At 43.0% G+C, this 21,140-nt stretch overlaps 1 protein-coding gene across 1 annotated transcript; it reads left to right on the plus strand.

Annotated features, from left to right (window-relative positions):
- Positions 1-141: 141 nt before the first annotated feature.
- DCTN3 (dynactin subunit 3) lies at positions 142-17,913 on the plus strand. Its single transcript, XM_036738679.1, has 8 exons — positions 142-332; positions 492-675; positions 3,837-3,921; positions 11,605-11,691; positions 14,071-14,154; positions 15,857-15,915; positions 16,612-16,671; positions 17,363-17,913. The coding sequence occupies exons 2-8, from the start codon at positions 580-582 to the stop codon at positions 17,450-17,452; spliced, it is 561 nt and encodes a 186-aa protein (XP_036594574.1). The 5' UTR covers positions 142-332; positions 492-579; the 3' UTR covers positions 17,453-17,913.
- The last annotated feature ends 3,227 nt before the right edge of the window (positions 17,914-21,140 follow it).

The raw sequence follows: 21,140 nt of genomic DNA on the forward strand, positions 1-21,140 counted from the left end.
ACATGACAGTGCACCTATGGGAGGATGTGGGTCCCCAAGGTTTTTGGGCAGACTCAGGCTGGAGCTTATTGGGGCAGGTTGTGGACGAACCAACGGGGCGGGGCTGAGCTGGAGTGGGAAGGGCTGAGGAGGGGCGGGGCTGAGTCGAGGTGGGGGAGGGGGCGCGAAAGCAGCTGAGCCTTGGAGGGCGCTGGGTGACAGGGACTTTGAAGACGTGGAGGAGTTGTCCCAGGGATTCTTAGGTAGGAAAGGACCAGCTAAGGCTCTAGGTGGGCCAGGCCTGGAACGGAGACCACAGAGGCACTCACTGTAAGGAAAACAGTGGGCAGAAGGTGAGAGATTGTAACTACCTAGACCTGGTCCGAAGTTGGTTGCCTAGGTAACTAGTCAGTCCGACCCATCCACAAAGCCTCTCCCGGGCCGCTTCTGGTTCCGGAGGGGCGGGACTAAAGCTGCAGCTGAGGGATTTCGTGTCGTCATTTCCTTCGCAGGTAGGCCTCCGTGCACTCGGATTGGGTAGCCCCTTCCAATCAGCCGGATGTCCCGCCTCCTGAGTGTTTCCTGGTTAAGGCTGAAGCGATGGCGGCTCTGACAGAAGTGCAGCGGTTACAGGCCCGGCTAGAGGAGCTGGAGCGCTGGGTGTACGGGGCGGGCGGGGCGCGCGGCTCGAGGAAGGTGAGCAGGCCGCGACCCGAGGCTCCGGCCACAAACCCAGAATTCTCCCTTGCGTGATCCTTTCTCGAGCCCATCTTCCCAGGGGTGTGACTGCCCACTGACCCCACCCCTTCTCCACTTTATGACTCCCTGCCCCCCAGTGACTGCCTGGTGACCACCCTTACTAGTGCGACCACCTTCCTTAGTGTGACAGCGCTCTCCCCCCACTGACTGCCTGGTGACCACCCTCCTTAGTGTGACCTCCCTCCCCCCAGTGACTGCCTGGTGACCACCCTCCCCAATGTGACACCTCCCCGCCCTCCAGTGACTGTCTGGTAACCACCCTCCCTAGTGCAAGCACCTTCCCTAGTGTGACCGCCTCCCAGTGACTGCCTGGTGGCCACCCTCCCCAGTGTGACCACCTTCCCTGGTGTGACAACCCTCTCCCGGCAGTGACTACCTGATGAGCACCCTCCCTAGTGTGACCTCTCTCCAGTGACTGTCTAGTGACCACCGTCCCTCGTATGACAGCTCTCTTCCCCCAATGACTGGTGACCACCCTCCCTAGTGTGACCACCTTCCCACCCCTTCCTCCAAGTTACTGCCTGGTGACCACTAATTGACCACCCCTTTCCCTTCCCCCTGTGGCTAGAATGATCCATGTCTCCTTGACTCTCATTGTGTGACAGCTCTGTAACTTCTCACTGACTCCCCTGTGACTCCCAGTGACTACCCCTCATGATACTTTCCTATTACTATTCTTATTTCCTCATTTTGTGACCCTCTGTGATTTTTCTTCACTACTCCCCTAATGATTCTCACCAAAGCAACAGCCCTGATGACTCCTCACCCTACGCTGTGTGATATTTCCACCATCCCTGGTGATACCCCACCTTTGACTTCTTACTGGTAACCCCCAGTATTCCCTCCCTGCCGAGACTCTTCACTGATTTCCTCCTGTGTAGTATTCGGTGAATTGACTTCCCCATCTGTGACACCTATGACTCCATCTCAGTGATTTTCCCTGTGTTCTCCCTGTTATCTCATTGAAGCAGGAGTCTGGGTTGGATGACAGAATTGGACAGAACACCTCATATGCAGAGCAGTATTCTCCATTGCTTGCCTGTTACATTCTTTAGAGCCTCTGAGTCCTTAGCCATATGAAATGATCTGAAACTGTTAGCAGAAACACCAGAACAAATGATGGACCTTGGTCCTGTAATCTTTCTCCCTGGGAAATCAAAACAGTGAATTGTAATTCCCAGTCACTTGAGACTGAGTTAGGAACAGGACTACCCTATGACAAGGTGATAATGATAAAATAAACCCGCTGAAATTATTTGGGGCAGAGTTGACCATTGCCAGCTCAATCTTCTGATGGTTCCTTCCTCCCTTTCCTCTGAGAAAGACCCTGACTTAGAAACTGAGCAAAACTCCAAAGGACATCTCAGATTTATCTGTCCGAGAGGAGTAACTCAAGTTGTACAGCTCAGATGAGAAATTGGGAATGAGATTAGACTCTTCTAGATAAAAGCTTGGTTTTCGGTTTAAAAATTTAACGTGTTCCAGATACTATGCTTGGCACCGGGAGTACAAAGATGAATGACGCTATCTCAGCCCTCATGGAGTATATTAGTTGGATGGCAGACAAATCAGATTTTAGGCAGATCTCTGATCTCTCATATAGACTTCATAAGTGTAGATTAATATCTTTTTTATTTTATTCTTAATCCAGATCTTTTTGTAAATCCTTCCTGAAGGATCTGCCCAATGTGCTGGAGTCCTTCTTTTGGGTCTTTTTTAAACATCTTTGGGATTTCAGCACAATATTTGAGTTATCCGGTATTTCTTATTTGACTATATGACTAGATCACCTCCTTTTCCCATTATACATGTGACTTACAAAAAACATACTATCAGTTACATCTCAAAGATGAGAAAATGGAGGACCAAAGAGCTAAACTCACCCAGATAGTAAGCAACAGAATTTGGGTTTGTATGCAGACCCCCAATTCATCTGGTGCTCTTTACATTACACCATAACTGGGAAGGATGTTGGTATTAAAGAGATGAGCTTTTATGGTGACCCAGGAAAAATTCAATGAAAATTCAGAAGCACAATAGAAAAGCTGTCAGAGGGCGCTCTGTGTTTGTCTAATGAATTGTGCTGAGAGGGAGAGTGTCACTTTGGCTGGGATGTTTTGAGTTGAGTCTTGAAAAAATGAATAGAATCTAAATCTTTAGACAGGAATAAGGTGGAGATTGGGATCAGTATTTTAGTCGGGTGCACCTATCTTCTATGTGTGAGGCTCACCTTCCCTTCCCAAGCTGAAGCCTCTCTAATTGAGTACTGTTGTTCTCCCTGCATTCGATGGTGAAAACTGCAGGGGATAGACTAGAGCACGGTGCTGACCAAGTTGTATATGATTCTGCACACTTCTCATGGAATCAGATTTCATCAATAGGCTTTTCTGTTTGTTCTGAGCTGATGGGTAGGGAATAGAATTGTCTCACTAGTCGATGTTCTAACATTCTGCTTCAGCTTCTATTCCCCATCCCCCCAGCCCCCGCTACTCTCATTCATGAGGCCCTTGATCGTTTAATTAAGTTTCTAGGCAGAAGAATATGAACTGATGTCTAATTTTCACAAACTCACTATGGTTTCAGTTTGATTTCATAACAGTTTCCAAAGAAATCCATTTCTACATTTTATTTCTCACCACTACCTACAGCCTTTTCTTCTAGACAATCTGTGTTTACTGAGCACCAACTCTAGGCCTAGCACTGGACTGTTACACTGTAAGGGAGAGAAAAGCACCTGCATTCTGTTTAAGAGACAATCCCAACATAAGAGAATCAATTGGAGAATAGTTACAAGACATCATAAAATACAGGAAACTAGAGAAGATTTAAAATTAGTAGACGGAAGTGTCTACAGGAGGATCTCCGGATATAGTGGGTAGCCTATGTGGATGATTGGAGATGAGGAGACTGAGTGATGTGTGAAGGATTTGGGGGTGTGGGAGGGGTAGGGACAGGTAGATATTATAGGTAGTCAGCTTGGGGACTTAGTGATAATATACTTCGTATTTGCCAAGTCCTGGCTTCACCAGTCACCTGCTTCTGTTAACCTGCCCTTATTGTTCTCTCTCTCTCCCTTTTACTCTTCTTCCCTTCCCTAGGTAGCTGATGGCTTGATTAAGGTGCAGGTGGCTTTGGGCAACATTTCCAGCAAAAGAGAGAGAGTTAAAGTCCTGTATAAAAAGAGTAAGTTCTCCTATCACTAGTGTTTCCCAACTGCTAGAATCTCTGGAGGTGTGGAAGAGTGATTCCTGCTTCTTTACAAGACCAGGGTGGGTAGGCACATCATTTTTGGGTGGGCTTTGGCCTATTTGGATGCTGTCCAGATATGATGATGTGTAGCTATGCACATGCAATGGTTTGTTACTCCAGCTGAAAGTAATTCATTAATTTGTCAGTTCTTTATTGGTAAGAGGTCACCCACATGAATTATTAGCGACCAGAACTGTAGTCAGACCCTCTCACCTTGGTGTGGTGGTGAAGAGGGAATGAGGGAGGGAGGGAGAAAGCTGGAAATGGAAAGGGAAATACTCCAGTGCTGAAAAGAGGACTTTGGGTTAGGATTCTTCAGATAGACTTGAAAGAAGAGAAAGAAACTGGCTTTGGGGCATCCTATAAACTCTGTCATTCAAGCCAATCCATGGCTAGACTAAATTAATTAAATTTTGATTTAAAAAAATGTGTGCTTTGTACACATTTTGATGGATTATTTTCCGTGAAGCAGTGGGCTGGTATGTGTCCTCCCATATTTCCTTTTTTGAGTTTGCTTTATAATTTTGTTACATTCAGTTTTGAGTGTGTGTGTGTGTGTGTGTGTGTGTGTGTGTGTGTGTGGTTCTTTCCATTTACATTGTTATAGTTATTGTATATATTGCTTTCTTGGGTCAGCTTACTTCACTCTGGATCGGTTCATGGATGCTTCTCTGTATTTGTCACGTGTGTTATTTCTTACAACACATTCGTGTTCCGTTATAGTCAGCTTTTGTTTAGCCATTCCCCTAAAGATGGGCATTTGCTTTCCCCTGCAAAAAAATGCTGCTATAAATATTTTGGTGTATATGGGGTTTTCTTCTTATTGATGGCTTCCTTAGGATATAAGCCCAGTAATGGTGTCTCTGATTCAAAGATTATGTACATTTTAGTCATGTTATTTGCATAATTCCAAATTGCTTTGCAAAATGATTGTATCATTTCACAATTCCACTAGCAAGTGTCTGTATTCCTATCATTATACAACCCTTCCAAAATTGGCTTTTGCCTTTTTTTTTTTGTCATCTTTGTCAATTTGCAGAGTGTGAGGTGAAACTTCAGGGTTGTTTTGATTTTTATTTGTCTTATTCATAATTTGGAGCATTCTTTCATGTGGTTTTGAATACTTTGCCATTCTTCTTTTGAGAAGTGTTTGTTCATATCTTTTGACTACTTTTCTATTGGGGAATAGCTATTAGTCATATACATATTAGTATATTTGTATATATTTATTAATTGTGTATATATACGAAGATTTTTTTTCCCATTTGGCCATTTCCTTTTTTATCCTATGTGCATTAGTTTTCTCTAGGCAGAAGCTTTTCATTTTTGTGTAATCAAAGTTATGTTTTATCTTTTGTAATTGTCTCTATCTCTTGTTTGGTAAAGAATACTTCTAATTTTTTAAAAATAATATGATCTTTAATATTGCAATCATGTATCCATTTAGAATGAATTGTTGAATATGGTATAAGGTATCTGTCTAACCCTAATTTCTGCCACACTGCTTTCCAGTTTTCCCAGCAGATTTTATTAAATAAGGAGTTTTTTCCTCAGTGGTTTATGATTTCCACTTTATCAAACACTGGGTTATTGAGTTCCCTTGTTTCTGATTCTCTCTTCTCTGTTCCATTGATTTCTCTGTTTGTTTTTTTAACCAATACCGGATAGATTTGATGATTGTAGCTGTCATTAGTTTCTTAGTTCCTTTTGAAAAACTCTTAACTTTTTCTAGGTTGAACTAGGGAAAAGTGAGTTTTTCTATAGCTCAGAATTTAGAGAAGGAATCTTTGTGCATGTAAAGCCCTCATGTGATACCATTAGGCAATGAGCAACCAAACCAATTCCAGATGTGAGGTAGAACCTACACAGCTGGGACAAAGAGTGAATGGGGATCTAGGTGAGGTAGGACTAAGACCAGCAGTGGACACTATAGCATCTTCTTGCCCTGACATCTCATCACAAAGATTTAGTAATTTGGTTGTGGGATAAAGGAGTTCAAGTCCCTGCGCCATGATGAGAACTGTGGAATGGGTCTCAGGCAGTTTCTTGGGACAGAAAGTGGTGAGACATAGCTTTGAATCTCTAAACCCCAAAAGACTCTGACAAGGAAGGAGCTGAGTTAGGCTTCATAATGAATTTATTTTGGTTTTCTGCACCCCCATTTCATTATAGCATAGCTTAGCTAAAGCAGATCAATTATGGATGTCCATTAGAAATTTGTGAAGACTTACAGCATTTGGAAGGCTTTAGCATTGGGGGCTGGTTTTTGGAAAGGCAGAACTGGCCAGTGTTCTGAATCTTTCAGCCTGGAACCCATCCTTTTAGCAATTCTGGCTACATCCATTTCCAGGCTTTCCATCATTCTCATTGGCCTGTGAAAATTGCATTCTCTCCACTAGCAGTCACTGTAGGGAGCCCACAGTTCTCCTTATATTCAGAGTAAGAAAACAGCATCAGTCTGAGAGTCAAACATATCCTTAGTCCTTTAAATATAGACTTAATAGAAGATCCAGTGCTATTGGAAAGAGCAGTTCAGTTCACCAAACATTTACTGGGTTGGTTAAAGTGTAATTCCTGTAATGAGATCTCTTTGAAAGGAGAAATACGTGAGTATATAGTATTTACTACTACTGATTATAGGCATCATTCAGGTGTTATATATCAAGTTTTGGGAGAAAGTACAACCTTTCTTCAACTTAAACACAACTTCAAGTCCTGTCTGCAGCCCATTGTGCTAGGTTGATTGATAGGCCTTAGCAATGTGGAGATGAAAGAAAATATAATCCTTACTGTAAGAGAGCTTATAATCTAAGAGGGAGAAATGTACAAAACAAGAGTGTGATCTCAGTGCAGTGGAAGGGTCCAGACAAAATACTCTGAAAAATATCCTTCCAAGCTCTCCTCTCCTTCCTGTGGCGGCCACTGGATTGTGTGTCATCCTGACTCAAATTCTTTTTGGCTCCTTAAAGTAGTTTTTCTTTGACCTTGAAGCTCTGGATTTTGGCTATAATATATATATGGGATTTTTTCTTTTGAATTTTCAGGAAGTGAACAGTGGATTCCTTCTATTGCTACTTTACCTTCTGGTTCTAAAGATCTGAGCAGTTTTCTTTTATGATTTCTTGAAATAGGATATCCAGGAGCCTTTTTTAAAGTCATGGCTTTCAAGTAATTCAATGATTCTTTTTTTTTTCATTTTTTATTATTATTATTATTTTTATTTTTAGCTTACAACACTTGGTTCTACATAATTTTGAGTTCCAGATTTTCTTCCCTCCCTCCCCACCTCCCTCCCCAAGACGGCATGGAATCCCATATAACTTCTACATATAACTTCACATTGAATTAATTTACACACTAGTCAAGTTGTGGTGAAGAATTATGACCCATGAATCCAGTGATTCTTAAATTAGCTCTCCTTGCTTTTTTTTCTCTTGTTGGTTTTGCTGTGAGATACCTTACATTTTCTTCTGTATTTTTACAACTTTATTTCCTGATGTTTTGTGGAGTCATTAGCTTCTAGTTGTTCAGTTCTAATTTTTAGAGAGTTTTTCCTTTGGTGAGTTTTTTTTAACTTCTTGTTCCAAGCTGTTAATTTTCTTTGTCATGTCTTTCTTCACTTGTATAATAATGTCGTTTTGTTTGCCTTCTCAGTGGGCAGGGAAGGTGTAGGAGAGAAGGAAAGAATTTGGAACTCAAAATTTAAAAAGTAAAGAATGCTAAAAACAGATAATAAAATTATTTAAACAAAGAAGTTAGGGGTAGATCCTGGTTTAGGAAGGAAGATGATGAGTCCAGTTTTGGATCTGTTGAGTTGGAAATGTCTTTGGCATGTTCAGTAGTTAGAAATATAGATCTGGAGCAGAGAGAATTTCAGGCTGGAAATATAGATTAGGGGTCATTTGTATAAAGGTGGTAATTGATGTAATAGGAATAGATATGATTACCAGGGAAGGTAATATAGAGAAAAGGGTCAAGGACAGAGTATTTGGGAATACCAGCATTTATAGGATAGGAGAAAGATGAACCTACAAAGGAGACAAAAAAGGAACTGCAGTCAGAGAGATAGAAGTGTGGGAGTCCAGTGTTATGGAAGGTGAGAAGAGAAAATAAGAAATAGAGAGTGACCAACAATGTCAAGTGCTAGGGAGAGGTCAAAGAGAATGAGGACTGAAAAAAAAAGCCATTGGATTTGATGAGGAGACACTATGACAATGCTTAGCCATTTTCCTTGGTATCTGTTGTCAAAGTTATTTTAATCTTCACCTGATTTCTTTGGAGTTCAGGGCAGATGACGAACTACTGGACTGTTTTATGCTCAATAGAATTGTTCAGGATGGTCTTTTGACCGAAGGGTCACTCTTTTTTCCCTCAATGGGAAATCTCCATTTTCTTTTTCTTCCCCCTTAACTTTTAAAATTCTAAACTTAACAAGCAAGAAAAAAATTCTTTTTAAAAATAAGCACTTCAATATGCAAAGTGAAATACAGAGAGGATTGTATATGAAGCCGCAAGGTTCTCCTCGCTACTGAATTAAAAAAAATGTTTATAATAAATTTAACCCATTAGTTTTAAGTATGTCTTGCTTATCCTTATGAACTTTCTTTTGTACTCCACTGTTCACTCTTAGAAATGTTTCAATGGCCCTCCTGTTCTTATTCCCTTTATCTTGGCATCAATACTGCTATATCCCACCTTCCCCACCTTCCTAATTAAGAACAGGAAAAAAAGATATCCCTGTATCAAGTAAAGCAAGTCAAGAAAAATAAATCCACACAGTGGCCAAATCCAAAAATATATTGTTTCTTTCAGTACCTTGAATGTAACACCTCTCTGTCAAGACATAAGCAACATGTTTTATCTTGCATCTTCTGAAGATGTAGTTGGTTATTACTTTGGTCAGAGTTCTTAAGTCTTTCAAAGTTGTTTTTCTTTACAGTGTTATTTTCATTGTATCTGTATTGGTTCCTTCTTTCCAGGATTCTCTGGAATTGTCTGACATATTTCTATAATAGACCAGGTACAATAATAGATTGCTGTTTGTTCAGTCATTGTTTACCTCCAGAAAGAGAACTGATGAACTCTGAGTGCAGATTGAAGCATATTTATTTTACTTTTTAAAATTTTTCTTGTGTATGTCTGTGTGTGTGTGTGTATGTGTGTGTGTGTTTTGCAACATGACTAATCTGGAAATACGTTTTGCACGACTTCGCATGTAATCAATATCATGTTGCTTGCTTTCTCAGGGTTGGAGGAAGGGTGGGAAGGAAGGAGTAAGAGAATTTGGAACTAAAAATTTTTTTTAAATGAATTGTCAAAAAATTTTTACGTATAATTGGAAAATATTTAATGAAATAAATGAAAATATATTTTCAAAAACACTAGAAAGCATAAGAATAAGTGGAACTTTCCATTAAAAAAGACAGGAATGGATTTTTCACAATGACTATATGAATACTTAGAAGATATAAAAAATCCTGGAGGAAGAGAATGGAAGAATAAGTAACTTAGAAGCAAAAGTGCTAAATGTTACCTAAGAAATAGATTTCCTGAAAACTAAAATAAACTAAACAGGAATCAGTGACTCCATGAGACAGAAAGAAACATTAGAACAAAATCAAAAGATTGAAAAAAAGACAATGTAAGATATTTAGTATCAAGGTATGTCAAGGTATCTGGTCCACAGTATGTCATAGCTAGAATCCAGAACTCCCATGTTCTTCATCGTCCCCAAATAATGCCAGCATCCAGAAAGAAAGAATTCAAATATCTAGGAACCACAGTCAGAATCATATAAGATGTGGCAGCTTTTACTACAAGCAAGAGGAGATCTTAGAATATAGTATTCCAAAAGGCACAAGAGCAAGTCTTAAAACTACAATTTACCTTGCAAAGCTGAGGAAAATCTGGAAAGGGAAAAAAATATATATCTTTAATGGAATAAAGGGCTTTTAGGCATATTTGATGTAAAGACCAGAGCTGAGTAGTGACTTGGAAATACAAACACTAGAGTCCAGAGAAACCTAGAAAGATAAATATATTTGATCAAGTTCAAGCATCTATATAATGATGAAAGGCTAATAAGGGGAGAGAAAGCAGTGTCCCTTTAGAACCTTAATGTCCTCATAGGATACTGGGAGTATGTGAAAAGAAGAGCATACTGTTGTGAAGGAAAGAGTCATGGGAGAGGGCATCAGATGAACCTTACTCTTGGTTTTTTTTTTGTTTTTTTTTTGAGGGGGGAAGGCACGGCAATTGGGGTTAAGTGACTTGTCCAAGGTCACACAGCTAGTGAGTGTGTCAAGTATGCTACTCACTGCACCACCTAGCTGCCCCAGATGAACCTTACTCTTATCTGAACCAGACAGAAGAAGGTTGACACATAATTTGGTGTAGAAATACATCAAATTCAACAGGGAGAAAAGGCAGGATATAGTAGGGAGGGATGGTGGTTAGGGAGGAGGATGATATCAGAGAGAACAACCCTCTTGATCCTAAAAGGGGAAGGGGGACGGGGAAGAAAAGCAAAGGAGTAGACTGTCAGGGGTGCCCTAGATCACCTCTCAGACAGCTGGGCAATGGCTGAATAAATGGCGGTGTGTGAGTTATTACTAACAAGAAATTACCAGAGAATTTCAGAGAGCAATTTCAGTATGAGCTCATGCAGAATGAAGTAAGCAAATACGGGAAAACAATTCGTACCAGGACAGCAACACTGTAAAGAAAACTAGCTTAGAAAAACTTCAGAATTCTTATTTAAAAAATTCCAACCATGTCTTCAGACAACCTATGTATATTAACCTCCATTCTGATCAAGAGGTGGTGGACATACGGTGCAGAGACATGAATTTTTCAATACGACCATTGAGTGGTTTCCTTTTGTTGATTACTTTTGCTTGTTATAAGTTTTTTTTCTTTCTTTCTCTCATTTTTAATTGGATTGAGGAAGGTAGAAGGTTAGTAATAGTGATGCTAAAAAAAAGTCTATTCTAAGCTTTTTTTTAAATGCAAAGAAGAGAACAGAAGTAAATTAGAAAGAAGTAAATGTGAACAGGTCAATTTTGTGTGTATGGAAATACCCTTTTTGCTGTTTTGAATTCAGCATAAATTTCTTAAATCAAGTGAATTCGTAGCTAGACTTTAGTTAAGCTTGAGTTAAAAGCCCGTGGTCTTTTAAATTTCCCGTGCGTGTTTTTCGGGGAGATTTTGTTTTCAAATTTAGCTTATTAATAAATAATTGGAAGAACACTTATCAAGCACCCCATACCCTTCAGCTTTGTTTTAGCTGAAACTAAGATGAAAAGGGATTTTTTCCACCACTTTGGTCATTATAGTCAGGGGAAGCAGAGTGTTCCAGTGGTCCTGATATGGTAGTAGTGGCAGTGTCTATCTCATTTACTGAGCCCTTGGATTTGGGACTGGGGACAGAAAATTGGAAGCTAGAAAAAATATAAAAGTCTCTATGATAGGGACCTCATCGATCTTAGACTTAGACCAGATCAAATGTGCCTTCTCTCCACAAGTTAAATTGTTGCCCCCCTTCCCAAGTGACAAAGAACTCAACATTCCTTAAGTTGTTGACCTTTTCTCTTCCCTTTCTTTCTTTTGATCATTTAGTTGAAGACCTGATAAAATACCTGGATCCTGAGTACATCGATCGGATTACTGTTCCTAATGCTGCCAAATTGCAGTTCATCTTAGCAGGTAAACAAGTAGTAAGTTTTCCCTACTAGGCACCACTATTGAATCCTATATCCATCTAATTGCTGGACCACTTTAGCCTCAGACATCTTCCCCAGCTCAACTGAAGGTTTAATTTGTTCTGAGCTACCACTGAAAGGCCCAGCCCAGTCTAGACCATCAGCCATTACAAAGTGATTTGGAATTCCCTGTGGGGTCGGAGAGGGGCTACAAGTTCTCATGGGCTGAGAGGGTAGGTCTAGTCCATGAATCCTTGTTCTCACGGCAGTCATTGTGACTAGCAGGGTCAAATTCAGAGCCACATTAAGAAGACAGATCTGTTAAAGTCCTGGCATGGACTAATGAGTATCCAAAGATCAGACTTTCTTCCTGAATGTGGTCATCCACGAGCCCCTCAGGATTTTCACCCCAAAGAGGCCTCACTCAAGTGAGGAAATAGGTTTTAAGGGGAAGGGTTGACGTGAAATTGGATTTGGAGGTGGAGTGGTTTGGGGGAATTATTGAAAATTGTAAAGGGTCTTATTTTTAGGTTCTTTTATCTCACAGTGTAAAGGAATGGGGGATAGGGGACTATCAACTTAATGATCGAAGTGAATCAACAAGGATTTATTTGAGCACATACTGTGTGCCCAGCTTTGTGTTGATTATTATAGGAGATAATAGAAAGAGAAGATATGGTCCTTAACTTTCAAGAAGTTTAGTTCAGAACATACATAAACATACATAAAAGGAGTATGGCACCATTCTTATTCCTTGCAGGATACTGACTATAAGAGGTCAGAAAAAGGGGGACAGTCATTGTGGCCAGTAGTCTAGACGGTTTCAAAGTTCTATTGATTCTTCCTTTGTAAATCTTTAGTATGCCTCCTTTCCTTCCCATTTCCACTGCCAAAATCCTGGTCCAAGCTCATCTGATACTTGAATTATTTGTTTTGTTTTGGTTTTTTTTGGAGGGCAGTTGGGGTTAAGTGACTTGCCCAAGGTCACACAGCTAGTACATGCATCAAGTGTCTGAGGCCGGATTTGAACTCAGGTCCTCCTGACTCCAGGGCCGGTGCTCTACTCACCGCACCACCTAGCCGCCCCCCTGTACTTGAATTATTGCAGTAGCATAACAAGTGCCCTTGTTTCTAGTCTCTCTCATATCTATTCCATACGGTCTCCAGGCTGATCTTCCTAAAATGCTTCCATCATGTCACTGCCTTGTTCAAAAACCTTTAGTGGTGGCCCACTGTCTACTGATAACATGAGAGCCGCTAGCCTGGAATTCTGGGCCCTCCGTGATTTAGTCTCACCCTGCTAATCTGGAATTTCTTTGTCCTCTTCACCTATTTAAATCCTACCAATCCTCTTTAGGGCACAGCTCAAGGCTTTCTTTCTCCTTGAAGTCTTTCCTGACTACTCTCACTTCTTCCTCTGAAGTTATATGGCATATATATCTGTGTCACACATTTAGCACTTAGCACATGACTCCCTTTTACTGTTTGTACGCCTGTGCCTTTGTCCCCCAGACCAGACCTGGTGCGGTGGATAGAGTGCTGGACCTAGAGTCAGGAAGACCTGAGTTCAGATTGCCTTCAGAGACTTACAAGCTAGCTGTGTGCCCCTGGGCAAGTCATTTAACCACTGCTTGCCTCAGTTTCCTCATCTGTAAAATGGGGAGATAGTAGCATCTAACTTCCCAGGGTGGTTGTGAGAGTCCAATGAGATGATAATTGTGAAGCACTCTGCGAGCCTGAAAGACCCATATAAATGCTAGTTAGTATTATACATCTTTAGATTTCTCCGGTGCCTTGCACATGATAGGCATTAAATAAACATTTGTTGCTTGACTGGATGGATGGAGGAGGTAGAGCTGAGCTGGAGCTTGCAGGGTGGGTTGGTGTTGGGTTGGTAGAGGGAGACCGAGGGCATTCCCTTTAGGGGATCAGGAAGACATTGTGAACAGCAGCCTTGAGTGGTGAGTTGTGCATCATGAGAATATATATAGCACGAAGGGCGAGGTGGAATCTGGAGCAGGAATCTGTAATCTTTTGGCAGCCTAGGGAAGCCTCTGTAGCCTCTCTCAGAATAATAGTTTTAAATAATTGAAAGAATTTCAGTGAAAGGTTAGTGAAAATAAAGATATGATTTTTTTTCCTATCCAAGTCCCTGGACCCCCCAAATCTATCCATGTTAAGAATCTCTGATGTCAGATCAATAGAGATCCCCCAAATCCAGGGTAGAAGGCAGGCACACACACACGCGTGCGCGCGCGCACACACACACACATGCGTGCACGCACGCACGCACACACGCACATGTGTGAAGATGGATTATTAGGCAGGAGGTATCAGCTTAGGCCCTGATCTCTTCTTCACTGTCTGCTTCCTTTCCTCTCAGAGGAGCAGTTTATTCTCTCCCAAGTGGCACTCCTGGAGCAGGTGGAGGCCCTGGCTCCCCTCCTGGACAGCTCTCACATCAAAGGTAACTCCGAGACCCCATCCCCTGGGAATATCACCTGCTAGTGCTGCTCACCTCCTCAGGAAAGCTGCAGAAATGGCCATGCTGGCTAGCTTATTGCATTCTGCCTTGTAACATCTCTTTGGGCTTTTGTCCAGGTTGGGAGTAGTGGGGTGGTGTAGACATGGGATCTGAATCTGGCTCTGTCAGCATAGGTGGCCTCCAGGCCCCACATGGAGTCACTAGAATCGCTGCTGTGGATGCACATAGCGTGTTCCCTCCTGGTTTGGGGCTGTCATTGAGAATCTGTATGTGCTTGCGATCCCTTTTTGGGGTCCTTCTCCAGAGGTTCTAGGATGAGGGCTTCATGTGGAACCACAGTTCTCCTTTGTTCCCTTTTTGTCACTGAGCCACTTCGATTGATCCATATCTCTTTCTTTGGATGTCAGTTTCCATATATACAAAAAGGAGATCAGAATTCCTGAAAGCTAGCTCTGGAGGGTATTGTCCAACTTCGTGTTGTCTATTTTCCTATTCTTAATGAGGAAAATAGATTCCATAATCTCCCCCCTTTACTCGTTGTGGGCCTTACTGGCATTCATTGTAGAGAAATGTTTTATATGTAATTTGAGTTCCCTATGTGGTGGAAGAGCGCAGAATCTGCCTGGAAGAGGAAGGTGTCATTTATACATGTGTGAAGTTATCTTTTATTGTCCTTAGCACTAGATTCCAGCTGGCTCTGCAGCAGTATTGCTACCTGTCACCTGAAAGATATTGAATATATAATTGGGGAAAAAATACTGTTTAAATTTTTAGAAAAAGATATTGAAAACTTGAGTTTATCTCAGAGGGGCTGAATCTTCCTGCCTTCCATTCTGGTCCTACCGCTTGGTTTTGGTGGGAGGCTAAGATGCTAGGGATGAGGTGGCAGTCAGAAGGTTCATCCCTGCCCTCTATCAGGCCTTAGACCCTGTGTGGAGAATTCTTTCTGCATACTGACAGAGAGCAGCCTCTGCCACTGCAGAGTTGGGTGGAAGGAGCAGGGGTGAGTGACAGACCTAGGCTTTAATTGAATCCAGATATCCATCTTGTCCTTGTTTAGGAGTTTTCTCTACATCTCTTCAATGCTGACTGCTAGAAGTCCTTGTCTCACTGCCATAAGCTGATACTGATGCTCAGAATGATGAATCTTGGGGAGGCTTGCTTACAGACTTAGTGCATATTAGTGGCCTCAGGCAGTGAGCTGGGCAGGCTGGACTCTGCCAGCGGAGGAGAAACAGGGATAGATCATAGCGATGTGCCAACATCTCTGTAAAGCCCCTTGTCTTTGCTCTGTACCCAGGCCCCAGGGCTTACCAGCCTTTGGGAAGGGTACAAGCTGGCCTGGGACTCTGAAGCTTTGCTTGCCTCCTTAAGCCATGATTTCACGATTAGTACCAGATCTAACCTCCTTTTCTCACCCTGCTCGTCCAGAGGTGAAAGGGAGGCAGAGGGTGGCCAGGGCTTTCTTGCCTGGGAACCTTCAGCACTGGCCCCCCTGCCCCACACTCCCACAGAGCCCTTCCTCCATCCACAGTTGCCAGGCAATCGATAGAAACTATCGTTTGTTTAGTTTAGAGACTCAATACTTTAATCCCAGCCGAAGACCTAATAGACTATTGAGTATTCCCCAGAGGATTAAAAAAAAGCCCATCAAATAACAGGCTTGTGCTTGTGTGATTTTCAGCTGTCCCCAAGCATGCTGCCCGGTTGCAGGCTCTGTCACAGATCCACATCCAGCAGCAGGTAGGGGTGTGGTGTCTGGATCTTGGGGGTGGGAGGCAGGGAGGGAGGAGAGTGGAGGTGGGAGGGAAGAGGCAGTCCCCTTCTCTGCACTTATGCAAACCAAAGATAGATCAGGAATATGTGCCTGTCCTTCCGTCCATCTTGCCCTGGCTTTTCTCTCTCCCTTTTTCCCAGAAATCCAAGAAGAAATCAACTTATGGAATTTTTCAGTTGAAGAAACATGCTTAGAGTAGTTATGTGGCTTGCCTAAAGTCACAATAAGTCAGTAACAGAAATGAAACCAGAACTTCTGTCTTTTGACTCAGTCTACCCTTCTTCCCAGTGACTGGGGGAGGAGAGGAAGGTAACAGGGACAATGTAACCCTGAGAACTACGGAGCAGGAAAACTACTGCTCCTACTCTGATTTTCTTTCCCTGAGCTCTCCCCACCAGTGATCCAGGCCTGCATCTGCCTCGACTTCTCCTGATTCAGGCTGTCCTTTGGGGAGGTGGGAATGGGACATAAGTGGGTGCCCCTGGGTGCGTCCACCCTGTCTTCCCCCATCCAGTTATGGCATGGTGGTGAGAGAGAGAGAGAGAGAGAGGCAGCAAAGAGAGCCGGAGGCAGCAAAGTTGCTGTCATAACTTTGAGCAGTGTTAGCCTGGGAAACTCAACCCCATCACCAGATAGCTTCCAGCTTCTTTCTCTCATTTCAGGATCAGTGTCAGGAAGTCACTGAAGCAACCAAGGCGCTCCTGGAAGAGTACAACAAGATGGTATCCTTTCACCTCAGTGGGCTTCCCCTGCTTCTCAGCATGGCCACACCCAGTCCCTTGTCTCCTTGCTTCTCCCTTCACTAGGCCCCATCCCCCTACCTCCCACCCTTCTACTCCCAAATCCTGTGTCTCCCTGGAAGTGGCTAAGATGGTCAGTGGCCCTCTTTGGCTTTTCTTGAGTGTTGCACGTGTTTACAGATTGGGAAGGCCAGGGAAAATTTCACAGAGGGATTGAGAACACTTGAATTAAGCCTTGAATGTTGAGTGGAGTTTCAGCAGCCAGAAATTGGGAAGGACATTCCAGTTTTAAAGAATGATGTAAGTAAAAGTGGCAAATGGGAAAACCAAGGACATGTTCAGGGAATGGTGAATAGTACAGCATAGTTGGAGTGGAGGGCCCTCATAGGAGATAGAGTGATAGATGAGGTTAGAAAGGGTGATTGGGGTCAGAGCATAGAGAGCTTTAACCGAGAAGCTGGACTGGATCCTGTGTATGGTGAAGAAGCCCTAGAGGTTCTAGAGTAGGGGAATGGTCAACCTGAATAGCCACACGCTCTTTTCCAGTCTTTGTCTCCCTCTTGTCTGTCCATCTGTTCATTTAAAACGCCCCTGCAAATAGATATGTGAAATGCCTGTTGACTGTAGCCCCCTTGGCACCATGGTTATTCTCATCCTTGACCCCATTTCCAAGACGATTCTCCTCTCCAAGCAGTTTATCCAGTGGGATGAGCTTCTGTCCCAGCTGGAGGCGGCAAAACAAGTAAAACCAACAGCAGAGTGAGGGAAGGCATTCGTTGGCTGACGTGTTCCCCACTCAGGGCCCTCCATTTCCTTGTATTTAATGTCTCAGTCCCCCACCCAGATGGACGTGACCTGCCTATGAGTGCCACCCCCACCCAGCTTTGTATCCTCCCCTTCCACTTGGGATGAGGATTGGTCGTGTTTTTATTAGAGTTTGGGGGAAGGGGCTTAGGGGGTTACTATTCTTTGGTCAGCTCCAATTTGAAGTGGAAAAGGATGCCTGGCAGTCCCTGTCTTTCACTCACTATGGCTGGAAGTTTAGGGGGCTCAGAAGTCAAGGTAACTTGCACAGATGCAGGCCTTGTCTCTGGGTCCCTTTTTTCCTGCTATATCGCCACTGGCCCCTCACACCCTCTCCCCCATAACCTACACCACACAATAAAAATCTGAACTCTGTTGTCCTTATTACTGTAATAATAAAGAACTGACACAGAAAAAAAAGTTGTGAATGTTTGTGATGTCCTAGTGGGGGATGGGAAGGGTAGGATTGGAAGAGGGATGGATGGAGTTTCTGCTCAGTCCTTCCGATTCAGGGCTATCTCTTGAAGTACATCAACATTCAGGAACAAATACTTGTTACGCACCTATTGTGTGCTGGATCCAATTGACAACCAATACAACCAGTATTACATTGCATAAGGGCATTAGAAAGGTGTAAAGCAAAGGGCTGTGGGAAATCCAAGGCACTTCATTACTCACCAGGGGGATAACCTAGAAGAAGTATCATCCGAGTAGAACTTTAAAGGATAGGTAGGAATTCAAAAGCTATGAATGGAGGTATAGTATTTCCAACATAGTAGGGAACAGTGTGAGCAAAGTCACTGAGGTGGGAAAGTGGAGAGCCTGATATATTAAGTGGGAAGGCTGGCAGAGAATGGGTAGTCTGGAGCAGTCAAAAAGGAGAGGATTATAAGATAAAGCCAGAAAGGTAAGGTGGCATCACATTTTGGAGGACCTTGAATGCTGATAAAAGTTAGACTGTACCTGGTAGATAACTGGGGAGGCCCTGAAGATTCCTGAGCAGATGAATAACAATAAATCTGTATAAAATATTCTGACGATACAAAAGATGGATTTGAATTAGGATAGAGTTGATACTATAAATACTATTAGATTACTGCCCTGTTCTAAGGTGGTGAGAAGGTCTTCCATTATGGTAGCAGTCACTTGAATAGAGAGGCAGGCTTGGAGTTGTATGAGGCTTCAGAATGGAAGGTGGTCAGATTGCTCTGATGTGGTCAGGATGCACCAGCAGAAGGAGCCCTGTCAGGGGATAAGGCTGTGACATGTTCATGTGGAGGTGCCACTAGCTGGAAATCCCCCTGGAAAGACCAATTATTTGGTTTTTGCCCTTTGACCTGAATGTCAGAAAAGCAGCTGAGTAATTTTTATTTTAGGGGAAGAGCAACTGAACTGAGAAGTGTGTTCCTTCTGTTCTCCTTCCAAGTTCTCTCTGCTACCATTATGCAATGTAATAAGACTGAGAACAGCTAGTATTTATACCGTACCTGCTATGTACCAGATACTATATGCTAAGCGCTTTACAAAAGTTATCTCGTTGGCTCCTCACAACCCTGGGCAGTGGGCAGTATTGTTATCCCTGTGTTACAGATTCAGAAACTCAGGTAGACAGAGGTTAAGCGACTTGCCCAGGGTCACATAGCTGAGAAGTGTTTAAAGATGGATTTGAACTCAGGTCTTTCTGACTCTAGGCCCAGCATTCTATCCATTGCAAAACCTAGATATGATCTAGAGCTGGCTGTTACTGTTTGAGCCAGGAGCCTAGGTGTATTCCTTGAGATTTGGTCAGACCTCCCTCTTCCTGAACCTTGGGTTTCCTTCCTCTTTAAGGGAGAAGCAATCATTTGCTGAACCAGTATATACTGAAGCCATCCCCTATGCCTGGCTCTACATATCACAACCAGCATCCCCATCCACAGGCTTGTTATGAGAATCAGGTGAAAAAAATGTACGTAAAGTGCCTTGCAAACTTGGAGTGCTCTATAAAGGCCAGCTATGGGTGGTGTCATTACAGTTATTATATTCATATACCCGTTTTATGGAAGAGGAAACAATATCAGAGCGGTGAAGTGATTTGCCTGAGGCCGCACAGAGGAAGCAGCAGAAATGACCAGACCTCAGGTGTTCTAATTCCAAGTCTTTTCCTACTATGCACCACCTCCTGACAAGGGCCTGAGCCCTTACTCGCCCAAGTTCTGTGAGAGGCCAGAGGAAGGAGATAGAACCAGTAAACCCTAGCTCCTTTGGGGCCTGCATTGGGAGGTAGAGGAAGAAGGGGAACATGTCTGCTCTCAAACACCTTATCTGTTCAGTCTCTCCAAAGGCCAGAAATGGGAGAAGGGGAGAAAACCTCATTAAACTAATTGGAGCAGCATTCATCAAAGGTGTGAGTGCCTCCTGTGTGTGTGGTGTGTGTGTGTGTGTGTGTGTGTGGACTGGGGAGGGAATAGGACTCTTAGTCTTGGTCAACTCCTAGGCCATTCACATGTGCGATGGTAGAATAAAAAGGACAAAGGCAGATGAACAAGAGGGGAGAGAATTCTAGCCGTGATTTGCTGCATCCCCTAGTGTCCCAGTCAGACAAGATTCCTTTATTGACGTTGTGTCTTTATCGACAGTGTGACTTTATCGACACTGGGACTGAGAAACAAAATGACTTCAACCACAAAAAGCGATTTCTTCTCCTTAGCTTCATGTCGTGTGCCTAGCAAGGTGTCAGGGACTGGGGGGAGCCACACAACAGAGCAATAGAAACAAAGAGGGAACATATGCTGTTGGGGAGCTCAGTCTGGTGAGAGACTGGATCTCTATTTGAGATAACCAGCTGTAGCCATCTCTGTGTGTGTGTGTGTGTGTGTGTGTTTAAAACCAGAGGAGCTGACAGTAAGTGCTGTAGGAGCTCAGAATAGAGTTACTTCACCCAGGATCTTGAATTCTCAAATCAAAATTCATTTTCTTTTGTTTGAATTTAGGGCACACACATACACTGACCAATGAAACATGAGTCCAGTCCTTATCTGACCTCATATTGATGTTTTGGTGGCAAGGAAGCTGAAAAATCAACCAGCTCTGCCCTCTCCTTCTAGACTGGCCTTCCGAAATGTCCACCTTAATCAAGTCACGTCCCCAGTCTAGAATCTCCGGTGTTGTCCCACCGTGACATGATACGTGTAAAAATCTTTTGCTTGGCGTTCAAGGCCCACCAAACAATGGCTCCAACCCACCTTTCTAGTTTCATCTCTCCCTGTCCGCCTCTGTTCTAGCCAGGCTTGACTACTAACCATTCCCTGAACATATCTCATGTTTTCCTCTTTGGTACTTTGTCTCACCACATTTTACATGCCTGAAATGCCCACCATCCTCATCTATCTCTGTCAATTGAAACACTATCCATCCTTCAAATGCTACACATTCTGCGAGGCATCATCAGCCACCCAAAGCAGAAATAGTTTCTCCTTCCACTGATGAAAATCTCTTATAATACATTGTATTGTGATTATTTGTGCAGTTGTCTTTTCTAAGAAGCTTCCTGAGGACAAGGCCTCACATATCTTTGCCACCCCACAGGGTCCATGTAATCCCGTCCTCCTGCGCACAGTAGGAGTTGGATCATTCAGGGTACTCTGGAAGGGCGACATCAAGCGTTC

The sequence above is a fragment of the Trichosurus vulpecula genome, chromosome 9, assembly GCF_011100635.1.
Source record: "Trichosurus vulpecula isolate mTriVul1 chromosome 9, mTriVul1.pri, whole genome shotgun sequence".
NCBI classification, from domain to species: domain Eukaryota; kingdom Metazoa; phylum Chordata; class Mammalia; order Diprotodontia; family Phalangeridae; genus Trichosurus; species Trichosurus vulpecula.

Coding starts and splice junctions, on each gene's coding strand:
- DCTN3 (XM_036738679.1), top strand. CDS start 580: ATGGCGGCTCTGACAGAAGTGCAGCGGTTACAGGCCCGGCTAGAGGAG. Junction 676..3,836: donor GGGCGCGCGGCTCGAGGAAG/GTGAGCAGGCCG, acceptor TCCCTTCCCTAG/GTAGCTGATGGCTTGATTAA. Junction 15,916..16,611: donor AGATCCACATCCAGCAGCAG/GTAGGGGTGTGG, acceptor CTCTCATTTCAG/GATCAGTGTCAGGAAGTCAC.